Source organism: Carassius gibelio, chromosome A13, assembly GCF_023724105.1.
Source record: "Carassius gibelio isolate Cgi1373 ecotype wild population from Czech Republic chromosome A13, carGib1.2-hapl.c, whole genome shotgun sequence".
NCBI classification, from domain to species: Eukaryota; Metazoa; Chordata; class Actinopteri; order Cypriniformes; family Cyprinidae; genus Carassius; species Carassius gibelio.
Window position 1 is genome coordinate 10,356,344 of NC_068383.1, and position 15,451 is coordinate 10,371,794.

Consider the following 15,451-nt stretch of genomic DNA (forward strand, 5'->3'; position numbering starts at 1 on the left):
CTTCAATAACTGCACATTGCGATAAAGGGGGAATAAATAATCTCAAGGCTTAATACCGGTATATCTCCACCAATATTCTTCACATTGAGTGTAAAATCTGTAGATTGAAGTTGATGATACACGGTTCAATGTCACCAAGCAATGTTGCCTGGGCATTTCCCATTGAGAATGGGCAAAACATTTCTATCTGGATATATTAGATCAGTCGTGGGCCCTGTGTCTTACCTGGTTGCCTGTTGAAGTCAACATTGCCCAGCAACATTGCTCAAACAGTGGCCCCATGTATCATCCCCTTTAGAACAGGGGGTTGTGTGTGCATGTGTACATTTGATGTAAAGGGTTTTATCTTTTGCCACAGTCATGTGGTAGCAGTGGAATGTGGATCGAGGCTAAATATAGTTATGTAAGAGAGGGGAAGAGCATGAGAATCAGAGAGCGAGAGATCAGATGGGAGGCATTTACTGTTTACTGATGTTCATTGTTGCATGAACTGACACTTTAATTCACACCATATGCCTCCACCATTTAGGAAATATATGCAATCAATCACTGCTCCATTCAAGTCAATTCATGTCTGTATGACTCCAGGGCTCTTAAGCGAAAACTGAGCAGCTCACCCCTTTCAGTATGTCCACGGCATTTGTGCTGAGCCAAGATGTGTAGATGATCTCTTCAGTCAGGATGGACTCAAAAAGGTCATCCTCATTCTCCGCCTCAAAGGGGGCGTGGCCAGATAACATCTCATACAGCAGCACACCGAGAGCCCACCAATCAACCGATGGCCCATACAGCATCTCCTGAAGGATCTATATGACCGTATAAATAACACATTTAGGACATCCTGCCATCTCTCTCTCACACACACTTCCACACTGATCACACACTTCCATAGATTATCTTTTCACCAAAAACTAACATACACCAATAGAAGCAGTTTATATCTACAATATGATATTATACTATATTGTATTATATTATATTATATTATATTCTGAAAGAACACAAGCATGAATGAGGAGTTATTTTAGTATTATTTATATGCTATTATAGTACTTATTCAATTTAAAATTAGCTTATATTTTCAGCTGGAAGTTGACAAAACTCATGCTCAAAGTCAATCTGACACAATATGAATGCAGCATAACACTTCTGATTCTTCTAGAATTTTGTGAAGCAGAATTTTGTGTGCATTTTAGTGTGTGTTTGAATGGGTTGGAGTGTTTGAATCACCTCTGGAGCAATGTAATCTGGGGTTCCACAGAAGGTTCCTGTGACAACACCCTCAAACATTCCCTCCTTGCACATGCCAAAATCAGCCAGTTTACAATGACCATCTTTATCCAGCAGAACATTATCCAGCTTCAGATCCCTGAAATAATACAAATATAAAAAATATGCTCAGATTCAGTCCATTATGGCAGAGAGAGAGAGAGAAAGAGGGAGGGAGAGAGAGAGATTTATGTATGTTGATATTTTTTATTTGCTAGGTAAACCACTTCTGCACGAAAATCTGCATTATAATATTTTTAAAGAAAAATTACAAATGACACGCACACACATTCAAAATAATGCTTATACTTTTTCATACAGTACATTCATATTCGGTCCACAGTAACTGCATGAATGCTGATATTTGGCCATTTGTCCATTAACAGAATTGACGTGTATGCCACCTGATATTTTGCTCTCTCCTTCAGTGCCAGTGGTGTTTTCAAGTATTACACTGCAGCTTTAAAGATCTATGTGGTAAAGGTTTGTAATAATAGAAACGCTGAGGTAAGAATTAGTCTCACAGTGTTAATAAACCTCAGAGGATGCAGAAGTGGCAATTAAAAAGAGAAGACAGGATGGAAAGCTATTCAGAGAAAACACACAAAGAACAGTTTAACTGAGAAACTACATTTCTAACATCATTTGCTCACCTTCATGCTGTTCTAAACTCATTTGACTTCTTCCAGCAGCTTGAAAATTCAGATAAACTCCACATTTAATGTTCCATTAAAGAAAGTCAAATGTGTTTAGAACATCATAAGGGAAAGTAAATGATACCAGAATTTTCCTTTTGAATTAAATATCCTTTTTATTTCTGTCTTACGTGCATTTGTCTGTCTAACCTGTATATTATTCCCTTGCTGTGGAGGAATATTAAAGCAGATGTGATCTCCGCTGTGTAGAATCTGGCTCTGTTCTCCTCAAACTTTCTCGATTTCTGAATGTGAAACATCAGATCTCCTCCATTCACAAACTCCATTACAAAAAACAGACGCTCCTGTGAAAAGATTAAGACATTAAGATAAAGATTCATTTAAAAGACAACAACAAACACTAGATTACCACCTTCAACATCAGGAAATTCAGCTTCTTACAGGGAGTCTTTTAAGAGACCAGACAGTTAAGCCAGTGTGTCACAGCCATTAGAAGATTCATGGGAGAGACAGACGAAGCAGAAACATAAATACTGTTTAGTCAGCAAAGAAGACTACAGAAGACGCCGGATTATGGGACTTTGAGAGCTGGAAGGTGGGCTAAAACGAAGTGCATCATAAGTTTAAATTGACAGCACTTAGCCTCTGTTTATGTCCAGCATGGCCAATGCATCAAACTCAGACCGCACACCCAGGGACCACCCACAGTCGGTTTACTGACCGTGTGATACAGGCTGCACACAAAATGCAATGATTTTCAGTAGTGAAATATTCAGAGTAAGATGGGGGAAGATGCCCACAATAGGAACAGTGTGGATTTATTGCAAACTGTACCATATTTAGAAATAACTTTAGCAGCTATAGTATGATGATGCATAATGCAATATATTTGTTTGTTATAGAAGGAAATCATAAAAGAAGGCCATTTTGCCCAACCTCTGGGGCAGGAAGCCCAACACGGTAAACTTACACTGATTGTTATGGATACATCTAACATCATTTTAATTATTTATTTATGTATAACACTACACCAATTTTCCTCTTCTTATTTTATGCAATTCATGTAAAATGCTGAGCCAAATATTGCATTAATTAATATTATGGTAAATATATATTATAATACAATAATAACTTTACAATTTAGCTGAATTTCCAGTCATAATGGATAATTGATAACGGTCATATTTATTTTAAGATGAAAAGTGAAATCTGTGTCAAAGAGCAAAATTAAAGTTTAGTGCTAATTTGGAACGGACACTTCTGGACTAATTTCTTATGCATTTATTTTTTAAAAACATTCACAGAGACGGACTAATTTTTCCATACCAATCTGTTAACATCATCCGCTTCTCAGTATACAGTATTAAATTAAGATGATGTTTGGTTCTATACCAGATAAACAAACTATCTATAATGCTTACCAGAATATATCTCATTTAGAGCTAATTAGCATCAAGCTACACATGAAAATGTATGATTTTTAGTGTTTTTGCTTAAAACCCACTTTAAACCAACATCTACTGTATTGTGTTTGTAATAACTTCCGATTGTGATCTACTGTAAAGTTGATTTGATTCTAAAATAAGCAGACATGAACTCTTTGTATGGTTTTATAATGGATTGAATGCTACACCTACTTATCTTGTGCCATAAACATACTTTATTGTTATGAAATAACATGAGCTGCATTAAAAAAAAAAACTCACAGAAAATGTGTTGCAAAGAAGGGGTGGGGGAAGGACACAGGACGAAAAAAAAGGTCCTTGCTTTTTCACACATTAAATGATCCATAGGGTTCTATTGTTTCCATTCAAAAGCATCATTGCACTGAATTTTCGCATTCAGTGTAACAATGCCTTTACTGTGGTATGTTCCATTTCATACTTATCCTTCCCTAAATGACATGTAATAAAAAACTGACTGTGCCTGGCTGCTTTTCATTAGTAAGACAGTAAGTGAGCATTAACAAACAGACACACACATTCACTCCGTAACAGTGCCACACACCTCAGGCCCTCTGAGATCATTGATATTCACCACGTGTTGTGGTGCTAATTACCATAACCCGGTCCTCAGAGGGTCATGATTGTACTTTGTATGACGCTCACGTGTGGATTGATTATGTGCGTCAGGACTGTGAAGGAGCAGAGACAAACCGGCTCATAAATTATTTTTCTCATTACAAACACACTGTAGATTTGGCAGCGAGACCTTGAGGATGTTCCTGCACATCCATGTTCACGTGGACTCTGCAGTAATAAATCCAGAGAGGTCATCATGTCGGATCTGTTCTACTGATCATGAAACCTAGGTCTTCAAATCCTTTTGCAATCAGTGTGTATGTGTGTGTGGGCGCATGTTTTTAAAACCTTGTGTACAATCAAGGTAAAGTAATCAAATGTAGTCTTACAAATGCTACAGTGTGTGTTTTAGGTGGGTCTGTATGATTGTAAAAGCTACATTAGGCCATCCACTGTTGACCTCTCTCTTCTAGAGGCTTCAAGCAAAACACGCAAGCAGAACATAGCAGACCTCTGATCTCTCACAACACAGAGAGAAAGAACAAGTACACATACACAGAAAATGTGAAGTAGAATTTAACCAACATGACAAACTGAAGCTTATTACTATACTGCCCCCTACTGATGAGGTGAAAACTACATGCTCTCATTTAAAGAACAGAATATACCAGGGGTTCTATGGCCCTATTATACATACATATATATATATATATATATATATATATATATATATAGGACCATATAAACCATATGTTTATATATAACCACACATACATACATATGGTTTAATAATTTATTTATAATTAGCTTTATTTAAAAACAATACATAGCTAGGTGAATGTGTGATGTGTCTGTCCCTCACCGGTGTTTGGAAGCAACAGTAAAGCTGAGTGAGGTAAGGATGACTGGAAGCGAGGGATAACACTCGTTTTTCTGTCATTGTGCACTCCACATCATCATCCTGCAGTATGATGTCTTTCTTTAACACCTTCACTGCAAACACCTGATCCGAACCATTCAACCGCACCAACATCACCTATTTACACAGAACACCAACAGACTTGTGAAGTGCATGTGATACATGTGTATTATCTTTCCTTTCACTTGTGAAGACATCATTCACCCAGACTTTCTGGCACAAAATTGTCAGCATAATATTTTAATATTAAACAGCACAGCCCAGAAACGTTTTTTTTAATAATAATATAATAATGTATAATATTATAAAATATTATATATTTTTAAATATATTTTTTTATATACACCGCATAAACTTTAAACAGTTACAGAAATAGTTACATAACATTATATTTGAAAAAAAAAAAAAAATAGTCTGCAATCTTTGTGCTGCATAGTCATAATGGACCTGATGTAAAGAGGAACTGTCTTAAACACGGACCTTGCCGAAGCTGCCTTTTCCTAACACCTGCAGCAGTGTGAAGTTAGACATTCCCAGCTTTCGATCTGGGTCTTTTTTAGATGGCCCTCGATCTCCTCTCACGCTCAATGTACGGCACTGAGTGTCCATACCTGCGAGACCCTGAGAAGAGAGACAAATTATTTTTTCCTTATAGTCTCTGACTTATGTAGGACAATATCAATTGTCCTGTTGATGGTCCTGTGTTACTTCCCCTTAATTTCTCTGTTTACTTCACTAAAGTTTGATTTTGTCCTATTTTTAGTGCATGCAGCCAAGAATGTACAGTTATGTGTAATGTCAATAAAGCACATTATTAAACTTAAACTGAGGGAGATTTACACACACAGACAGATCACATATTTCAATTTTAAAAAGACAGAGTGCACAAGTGTGTATTTACCACTGAGTTGCGTTTGGTCATTCCTCCCGGCTGAAGGCCCATTTCTGCCAATTTATTGGCCAGTTCTACATTGTTGACTCCACAGTTTGGGGCAACATTTCCCTTACAGCGGATATGGACATTCATTTTACAAACTGCAGACGTAAAAACACAACACCAGATGAGCCTCAAACAACAGCATCAATAAGACAGATGCATGCATTTATGACAAAGAAGAGAAAGAGAGAAAAGTACTTTTGCATTGCAATCCTTGCCGTACGATGCCCCACAGCAAAGAGCCACAGTGGTCACAGAAAGTAGGAACCTTATAATTGTGGATGTTGAACTTATGGGGAATGTTTATACTGAAACCCTGATTCGTAGTCTGTAAAAAGAAGGAACAAAGTTTAAAAAAAATAATAAAAAAAACAGAACAGAACGTTTCAGCAATTCTATTCCTGACCAGTAGGTGTAAAAAATGGCATCTGTGTTTATTAGGGCACAGGCAGCAGTCGCTTAACCAACATACAGTATGACACAATTGGTGTGTCTGTGTTTCTCAGAAACTCGATGGTAAGAATTTCTAAAATTGTCCACAGATGAAAAAAAAACCCAGATAAGTCATATTGTGAGAATTCCCCCACACACAAAAATGAACTGCAAAAGCTTTTTAGATTAGGGTTGCATTACCTGTTCCTTTGCAGGTTTCTTCATGCGTGGACAGACCGTAACCACAAACTGATGACATCGCTTGTGTACCACACAGGTGCACACTATCATGCACACATACAAGCACACACAGCTGATTATAACCTATAATACAATAAATTTAAACACAGATCATGTCCATTAATATAGAGACAGAGTGGCAACTCACCTTGACATTGGTAGCCCTGTTTGCCAAAAACACCCCTGGAACAAAGAAAACAATGTACAATTAAAATATGACAAAGTTTGTTCAGCCACTCACTTGAAGCATTTGTACACACAGTTCCCTGTAAAGCACTTTTATTCTGTAATTTATATTGTTCTCAATTTTTGATTATAATAATAAACTTTAATTGTATAGAAAAGTAGTTGTACACACAATGTCCGTTTACAAAAGAATGAACACTACCTGACATTTTACAATGATTCAAATGTTACTGATTACTAATTTGTAGGAATGTCATTGCAAAACTCATCTCATCAAAATGCAAATCAGTCATAACAATGTACACATTTTTATCCTTTGTGTGCTTGTTTTTTTTTAATATATTTTTGGCTAATTTGTTCATATTTTCAGCCTTACCAATAAGAGTTTAGTATTCTCAGCTGTTTATTTTATTTTTTTAATGGCGTTTAAATCCATTCTTTAAAAGACCTATGAATTTTTAATTAGGGTACTACTAAAAGTGTGTAAAAGTGTACACATTTTAAAAAACTCACAAAAAAGTGCTACTTAAAAAAATGTAAAAAAAAAGATGTACATTTGTGTCAAAGGTGCAATACCATATAAATTCTTTGCAGTGGAAGCAGAAAGTTGGTTGCTTAAGGAAGGTCGACATAAACTTGTGCCCGTTTACTTGATGGATTTTTCTTCGAACTGCCTGTTGCCGCTTTCGAGTGAATTCCTTATAGGAATGCGTGTTTCCTCCAGCATCATCTAAACACAGATAAACAGAAAAGCTTTTATTATTTCATGATGCATGATTTTCTTACAATACATAGGTATTTCCTATAATGTCATGTAACATTCTGTTGATTATATGAGGGGGAAGAGAGACAGATTATCAGCCAATGGTTCACTGGTATTATTAAGTCTAGTCTATTCTCTGCAGGCCTAACCACAGGTCTTTAAAGGAAGCCAGCTTCACACAACCCTGCACAGTGGGTGAGCGATTCGCACATAGCATACACTTCACACACAAGATGCTCTGACAGATGCAGTGTCTATAAAAAACTGACTGAAGTTGGCTTTTTGTGTCTTAGTGTTTCTTAGAATGTTGACAAGTCTGGAACCATGTTAACATTTAACATTTAGTGTGCATGTGTGTTTCCACCATTATGGCCTATACAGTGCAATTCATCAAAAACAATTTTAGATTTTCTACTTTTATTCAATCATTAGCTATGAAACAAACCATGTGATCTCGATACGCCTCTGAGTTCCAGTCCAAAAATAGCCCAGTCATACTGGCTGTCAAACTGATGTTTTAAAATGTATGAATAAATGTACATTTCTGCATGAAAACATTTAAAAAAAAATAGAAACAATTTAAAAAATACAAAACAACAAAAAAAGAAAAAAAAAGAAAAGAACAAGGAAGAGGAGGCACGCACCATCTACAAATGAGCCTGTGAGAGTAACCAGGATGTAGACCTTACCCTCAGGTTCAAGATCAATCTGTAACACAAAAATAAATAAATAAATATATAAATAAATAAAAATTAACATTTAAATGTTTTAATTTAACCACAGTTTGGCAACAATTTCATTCTTTTTTTATAAAATTATCAAACAACACAAACAGAAGTATGGGAATAACTTGAATATACAAATGTTACATAAATACAATATTATATTTTAAATTCCTATACAGGTCCTTCTAAAAAAAATTAGCATATTGTGATAAAGTTCATTATTTTCCATAATGTAGTGATAAACTTTCATATATATTAGATTCATTGCACACCAGCTGAAATATTTCAGGTCTTTTATTGTTTTGGCATACAGCTCATGAAACCCAAAATTACTATCTCAAAAAATTAGCATATCATGAAAAGGTTCTCTAAACAAGCTATTAACCTAATCATCTGAATCAACTAATTAACTCTAAACACCTGCAAAAGATTCCTGAGGCTTTTAAAAACTCCCAGCCTGGTTCATTACTCAAAACCGCAATCATGGGTAAGACTGCTGACCAGAAGGCCATCATTGACACCCTCAAGCAAGAGGGTAAGACACAAAAAGAAATTTCTGAACGAATAGGCTGTTCCCAGAGTGCTGTATCAAGGCACCTCAGTGGGAAGTCTGTGGGAAGGAAAAAGTGTGGCAAAAAATGCTGCACAACGAGAAGAGGTGTCCGGACCCTGAGGAAGATTGTGGAGAAGGACCAATTCCAGACCTTGGGGGACCTGCGGAAGCAGTGGACTGAGTCTGGAGTAGAAACATCCAGAGCCACCGTGCACAGGCGTGTGCAGGAAATGGGCTACAGGTGCCGCATTCCCCAGGTCAAGCCACTTTTGAACCAGAAACAGCAGCAGAAGCGCCTGACCTGGGCTACAGAGAAGCAGCACTGGACTTTTGGACAAATTTTGCATGTCATTCGGAAATCAAGGTGCCAGAGTCTGGAGGAAGACTGGGGAGAAGGAAATGCCAAAATACCTGAAGTCCAGTGTCAAGTACCCACAGTCAGTGATGGTCTGGGGTGCCATGTCAGCTGCTGGTGTTGGTCCACTGTGTTTTATCAAGGGCAGGGTCAATGCAGCTAGCTATCAGGAGATTTTGGAGCACTTCATGCTTCCATCTGCTGAAAAGCTTTATGGAGATGAAGATTTCGTTTTTCAGCACGACCTGGCACCTGCTCACAGTGCCAAAACCACTGGTAAATGGTTTACTGACCATGGTATTACTGTGCTCAATTGGCCTGCCAACTCTCCTGACCTGAACCCCATAGAGAATCTGTGGGATATTGTGAAGAGAAAGTTGAGAGACGCAAGTCGAAACACTCTGGATGAGCTTAAGGCCGCTATCGAAGCATCCTGGGCCTCCATAACACCTCAGCAGTGCCACAGGCTGATTGCCTCCATGCCACGCCGCATTGAAGCAGTCATTTCTGCAAAATAATTCCCGACCAAGTATTGAGTGCATAACTGAACATAATTATTTGAAGGTTGACTTTTTTTTGTATTAAAAACACTTATTTTATTGGTCGGATGAAATATGCTAATTTTTTGAGACAGGCATTTTGGGTTTTCATGAGCTGTATGCCAAAATCATCAGTATTAAAACAATAAAAGACCTGAAATATTTCAGTTGGTGTGCAATGAATCTAAAATATATGAAAGTTTAATTTTTATCATTACATTATGGAAAATAATGAACTTTATCACAATATGCAATTTTTTGAGAAGGACCTGTAGAAGGAAAAAAAATGCTTTCCACACTTTCTACCCTAGATAGGTTTTTTTGACAGAAACGCTTACGAATTGAGTGTAACTGACGATTACTTTTGATGACTCTACTGTGGCCTTTTAAGATTTCACCATTTTTCCCTGATATTCACAGGCCTTCTAGGAAACAAGTTCCCTGGCATTTTCAGTATGTCCAGGACTGTAAGAAGCCCTCTGCACCTGTGTTGCAGCCTGGAGTTAAACCATGCCATGCCTTTTTTTTTACATTTCTGTCACTGGTGTAGTTCAGGTTCCTTGCTACTGATGCCTTTGGCTTGCTTAGTTGGGCACGCTTGACTGACTGATTGCACAAACACTATTGGAAAAGATCTGAACTGGATGACGTCATTAATGAATCATCAATTAACTGACTTTAGCTGAAAAATTACTCTTTGTTATTGTCTTCTTGCATATTGACAAACCTTTCCTGTTTGACACTGTAAAGCTACTTTGACACAATCAGTTTTGTATAAAGTGCTATACAAATAAGGGGGGGGGGGGGGGTGTATATAACCCTTTTGTATGACAAGTCTGTTTATTTCATGTCAATACATTTAGGCAAACAACCACATGTTGAAAATAATATCTGTGCCAAATACAACCAATCAACCACCCATTCATACCGTCCACTGTTCCACATTTACACCACGGAAAATGTAAATGAGGTCAGGCAGGTATGAAATATCAGAGCTAGACTTCTGATTACTGGTGACCAAAAAGATAAAAGAGATAAATGGAAAGACAAACTCAGAATTGGAAAGAGACAGCAAGGTGTTTATGAGCCTGTGGTAAACCGGTGTAGAAAACCAACTTTGTGGGCGTGTGTCGACGTGAATGTGATCCAAAAATAAACCCAATGTGCTCATGTATGTTATGACAGAATCATGGGTTAAAGAAACTAACTATATAGGGATAAAAGATATTGCATGCAAACAGCATGAACAAGGGAGTGGCCAACCAGATTAGCCAATCAGAAAAGACATCTTTGGATGTCAGCTGAGGCTCTGTGGTTGAATGGATGGTGGTGGTCTAAATAGAAGTCTGATGACAATTAGCAAAACATCACTAACAACATCTTTGTTGTCCATGATTTGCCATAATCAGCATTCAGTGAGCTAAAAATACATTGTGCCTGTTTCTTTATCACATACATACTACATAGAAGTTATTTTTAAACTAATTTGCTTCAGCAACTTTCAATTGAGTTCAACTGAATATATTTTTTTCCGCCACACTCATACTTCCTTTCATTTGGTCAGAACTGAAAGCGGAAAAATTCACACAGACTCCAATGCACACAACTTCCATTTTATACACTTTTGATGCTAGTTTCACTGACTGATAAGACAGCATAACAGAAACTGCTGGATTCCTAGAGGCAGTTCCCATATAGGGAAGCTTGTACACACTCTTACACACCCACACACACACTCTTACTTGTGTGTGTGCTGTTTTGAACAGCAGGTTTCACATACCATTTATCCCAAAAGCCTGAGGCTCTACACAGAAACAAATACACGCACTCACAGGAGACTGAAACTTGGCACAAAATGCTCACAGGCCAGACAGACTGAAAGCAGAGTATCATTAATAAGCGGTTATGTGACCTTCAGGTGCACAAACAATAAAAATGGGGCATTGTTTCTCTAAGGTCCACTGAACTTCATCTGGAACCCAATAGAAGGTTATTAGAAGTATATATTTATTATATATAATGTTTAAAAATATAATGTTCAGGGTCAGTAAGATTTTTTCTCTTACGTTCACCATGCATTTATTTGACCAGAAATAGACTAAAACCACTAATATTGTGAAATATAATTAGACTTTAAAATAACAATTTTTTCTGCTTTAATCAATTTCAAAATCGCAGCAGGCATCACTCCAGTCTTCAGTGTCAGATGATTTGGCGCTGAAGAATAATTTCCTTGTGTTGAAAATGATAATATTGTGAATATTTTAATAGAAACCCTGATTCTTTTTTCAGCATTCTTTCAAAGTTCAAAAGAACACCATCTATTTTAAATAGTAATCCTTATCTGAATATTTCCTGACTTATTTTATTTTATTTTTTGCAACAAACATATCTGAAACATATTTAAATTAGCATTCTTGATGCATACAGGCATAGTTTAAATTTTATTTTACTTTTTTCTATTTGTTACAAAACAATTATATGTCATGCATTAGAGTTTATGACCTCAAATAATTGAGATTTGATTTAAAACAATTTCTAGACAAGCATTTAAAAATAATAATATTCATTTAAAGCATTTCAGTATATATACATACAGTATAAGTTGAACTTAAAATAAACTTGAGGCCAATAACAAAGTGTCTCCCATGTTACGGTTTACTAAATGAACAAATGTTCAGGACATGTACAGTAAAAACAAGATGATCCGTATCTCTAAAAATAATGTCCCTGTGCATAAGCATTCCGGGAAAGGAGAACTAACAGTACTTGGGCTGAATAATAAGGCAACAAGACGACTTTCACCACTTCTGCTGATGAAAAGCAAACCGATTTGCGTGTGCATATTCAGCCTGATCACTGAAATGCTGACAGCAAGTGTTTTACAACTACTGCGTCGTGGTGACCAAGCTGCAATGTTGAGTTAACACACTGATATGGCTTAGCTCTGAAGGCAGTAAGATCTAACACCACAGAGCAAGATGTTTCAGCTGGTCTTAGCTGCACTGAATGTCCAAATTGAGCTGACTGACTGCATATTAGGCCTCAACTTCCTTTCATTAGCCTCTGATCATGTATCAGGATAGCTTCATCTGTGTCTAGAGCTGCTGTCAAAGGCCTGATTCTGGATCAGTGAGCAATGCACTGTCGGACACGAGGGAGTAAGTGTGAACCCACACAGATGATGGTGGAAAATGATAATACTCACAACCTCAACAAGTCTGCTGTTCACACACAAAAGAAAAACACAACAGCACAAAACAAGAGACTACACAAAAAAACAACAACAACAACGGAACAATACAATAGAACAGAATAAAATAAAACTAAAGTTTAACCAGTTAGAAATTAACTTAAACATACACATCATAGCACAAACTTTTCAACTTTTTTTTTAACACAAGTATTTAATACAAATAAAAGCTAAGAAAAAAGAAGAAGCAGCAGCAGAAATATCATAGCTGCAGAAGGAGAGGGCTGTAACACTTTCTAATTTATTTTTCTGCTGTAGACGAAGATTGCACAAAATCATGCAAGCCACTTTTGCCACAACTGTGATAAAATAGGCTGATCAACTTCAAACCAAAATAGTGTGTTTTACATTATAACTGATTTTGATTTCAAATGATGTTTTCAATTAAAATTCCTCAACGTTAACCATTCCATAGCATTCATGTGGCTCAAACAGTAGTGCACGGTGCTAGCAATGCCAATATCAAGGTTCGATACTTTAAAAAAGCCAATGTAAACACTTCGGTCTGCCAAATGCATAAGTGTCATTTTTGTATCAAAATGTTTAAATTAAATGTAGGTTGATAGGTATGCAGTATGGCGATGAGGGATGGCAGATTCATTACTTAAAAAAAAAAAAAAAAAAAGTTAATTTGATTATCAGAATAATTCATGCATATAATTTAACATATTTTCAGGTAGCATTACAAGTGACAGATTGTGACAGCATTCTCTTTACCTGATATTTGCAAAAATAATTAAATTACTTTTTAGATTAATTTTGATAAATACATTAATAAACTTTTTTTAATTTTCTGCAAGCAAATATGAGAACATTGTATCAAAGTTTAGGACAGCACAAAGGAAAGTGTCATGTCAACATATAAAAACCAATCTCCAGTAACTTTAAGAAGACAGTTACTTACAATCCTTAAGGAAAACTGCAAATGTGTGATCAGTTCATGGTAAATTAACACAGCTAAATAATAAACATTCCTCACCCATCCTTCAAATGACTCCTCTGTGTTCGTGCTCTTCATCAGATCATCAAACTGGATGGTGCAGTTGGCCACGAAGTCATCGTACCCGATCGGTGCGTCATGAAAAACGGCCAGCTCTACCTGCTTGCCGTGGTTGACGGTAACGGAGAACTCCTCGTTATAAGTGGGCATGTTGGTTTTCTGCTTGGTGTGCGTCTGTCCGATCTTATACTCGTCCACTTTCACTATGATGTACGGGTCCAGGGTCTGGTTCACCTTGCTGAACATCACGGCGTGTCGCATAGAGGTGGTCGTGTGCTTCAGGTCCACCGCTTCGCCGATGCGCAACTTCAGATACCCGTTAAACCTCATGGTGTCCTCTAAACTCGAGCCTAGCAAATCTAAGCCTCGCTGACTTAGTCAATGTTGGACATTATATCACTTAAATGGAAAAGTGTAAATGCACAAACGCACCCCAGTTAGAAGCCTCTGCATCTGAAAACAAAGCTCTGTTTGAAACACCTGCTTTGCGGAAGGACTGCAGCGAGTTGGCAGAATGGGGAAGTGAAGGAGTTCACGCCTGACTACGCGTCTCCCTCAAGGGAGTCAGTCACAATAAGAAACGTTACTCTCAGGCTCTGTTTTTACATCTTGTTTTATCCGTAAGTCGACTGACTTGTTACGAGGTCGCCTTTGCACATTTGTCCTTGACACTTTCACAATCCGTCAATAATTTGCTGGATTTTGGACTTAAACACGTCAGGCAAACCTTTGTATGACAAACTTCGGAGAGGTCTACTGAGCAATAGGGCGTCGAGGAAACTGTAGAGAAATTGTCCAGATATGTTTCTTTAAACAAAGCCTCAGGTGGGCCATCTCTGAAGTAGGCTACCTGCATTTGGAATGCCGTTGAAAATGAAAACACACCTGATTTATCGCGAGCATGTGGAAACACCGCCACCTGTCGGCATACTTTTTCAACAGCAATCGTTAAGTATTAAATAATGTGAAAAAATATAATTTGATGAGATTGTATATAAACAAATGAACAAATATTTATTTTTAAAATTTGTATATTCTTTTTCTATTCTATCTAATTTTTCTTTTTATTTATTAATCCGTCTACTGCAGTAGACTAACCGAGATCTGTCACAGCACATAGGCTACATATTATTGCTCTTCTGTTGGTTTTGATTGCTTCTATTGTCTTCATTTTTAAGTCGCTTTGGATAAATTACTAAATGTAAATGTAAATTAAATAAATATACATTCATGTATAATAAATTGTACATTAAATAAATGTTGAACATCATCTGATTTTTATTCATTCCGATATTTAATTTGACAAACAAATAAATAAATAGCCTACAATATATGTAATGCATATTAATTATTATTAGTATTACATTTATACAAAACATATACATACATTTAACAGTCAAATTTGGACAAACTTGATTGCATTTATAGTATGTTTCCCATGGTTTTAAAAACTTTTGTTCTGAAGGCGTAAATGCTTAGAAGAAGTGATATAGTCTATCTATAAACAAAATGGGTTGATTGTGTGTGCGCTCTGATGGAGTTATCCCAGATCTATAAAGTCTTAGGATGAAAGGCCCACCTGTGTCAAATGTGGCCTTTGACC

At 36.8% G+C, this 15,451-nt stretch overlaps 1 protein-coding gene across 1 annotated transcript in view; it reads right to left on the bottom strand.

Annotated features, from left to right (window-relative positions):
• Positions 1 to 14,683, bottom strand: part of LOC128026104 (protein kinase C eta type) — an 18,399-nt gene extending 3,716 nt beyond the window's left edge. The window contains exons 1-12 of the mRNA XM_052612836.1: positions 13,828 to 14,683; positions 8,068 to 8,131; positions 7,237 to 7,390; positions 6,623 to 6,657; positions 6,436 to 6,518; positions 6,001 to 6,130; positions 5,767 to 5,900; positions 5,346 to 5,486; positions 4,809 to 4,982; positions 2,115 to 2,269; positions 1,231 to 1,369; positions 618 to 806 (exon numbers count right to left, since the gene is read on the bottom strand). Of these exons, the coding sequence (XP_052468796.1) occupies positions 618 to 806; positions 1,231 to 1,369; positions 2,115 to 2,269; positions 4,809 to 4,982; positions 5,346 to 5,486; positions 5,767 to 5,900; positions 6,001 to 6,130; positions 6,436 to 6,518; positions 6,623 to 6,657; positions 7,237 to 7,390; positions 8,068 to 8,131; positions 13,828 to 14,178 (1,749 nt within the window). The 5' untranslated portion in view covers positions 14,179 to 14,683. The remainder of the gene's footprint in view (positions 1 to 617; positions 807 to 1,230; positions 1,370 to 2,114; positions 2,270 to 4,808; positions 4,983 to 5,345; positions 5,487 to 5,766; positions 5,901 to 6,000; positions 6,131 to 6,435; positions 6,519 to 6,622; positions 6,658 to 7,236; positions 7,391 to 8,067; positions 8,132 to 13,827) is intronic.
• Between the last annotated feature and the right edge of the window lie 768 nt (positions 14,684 to 15,451).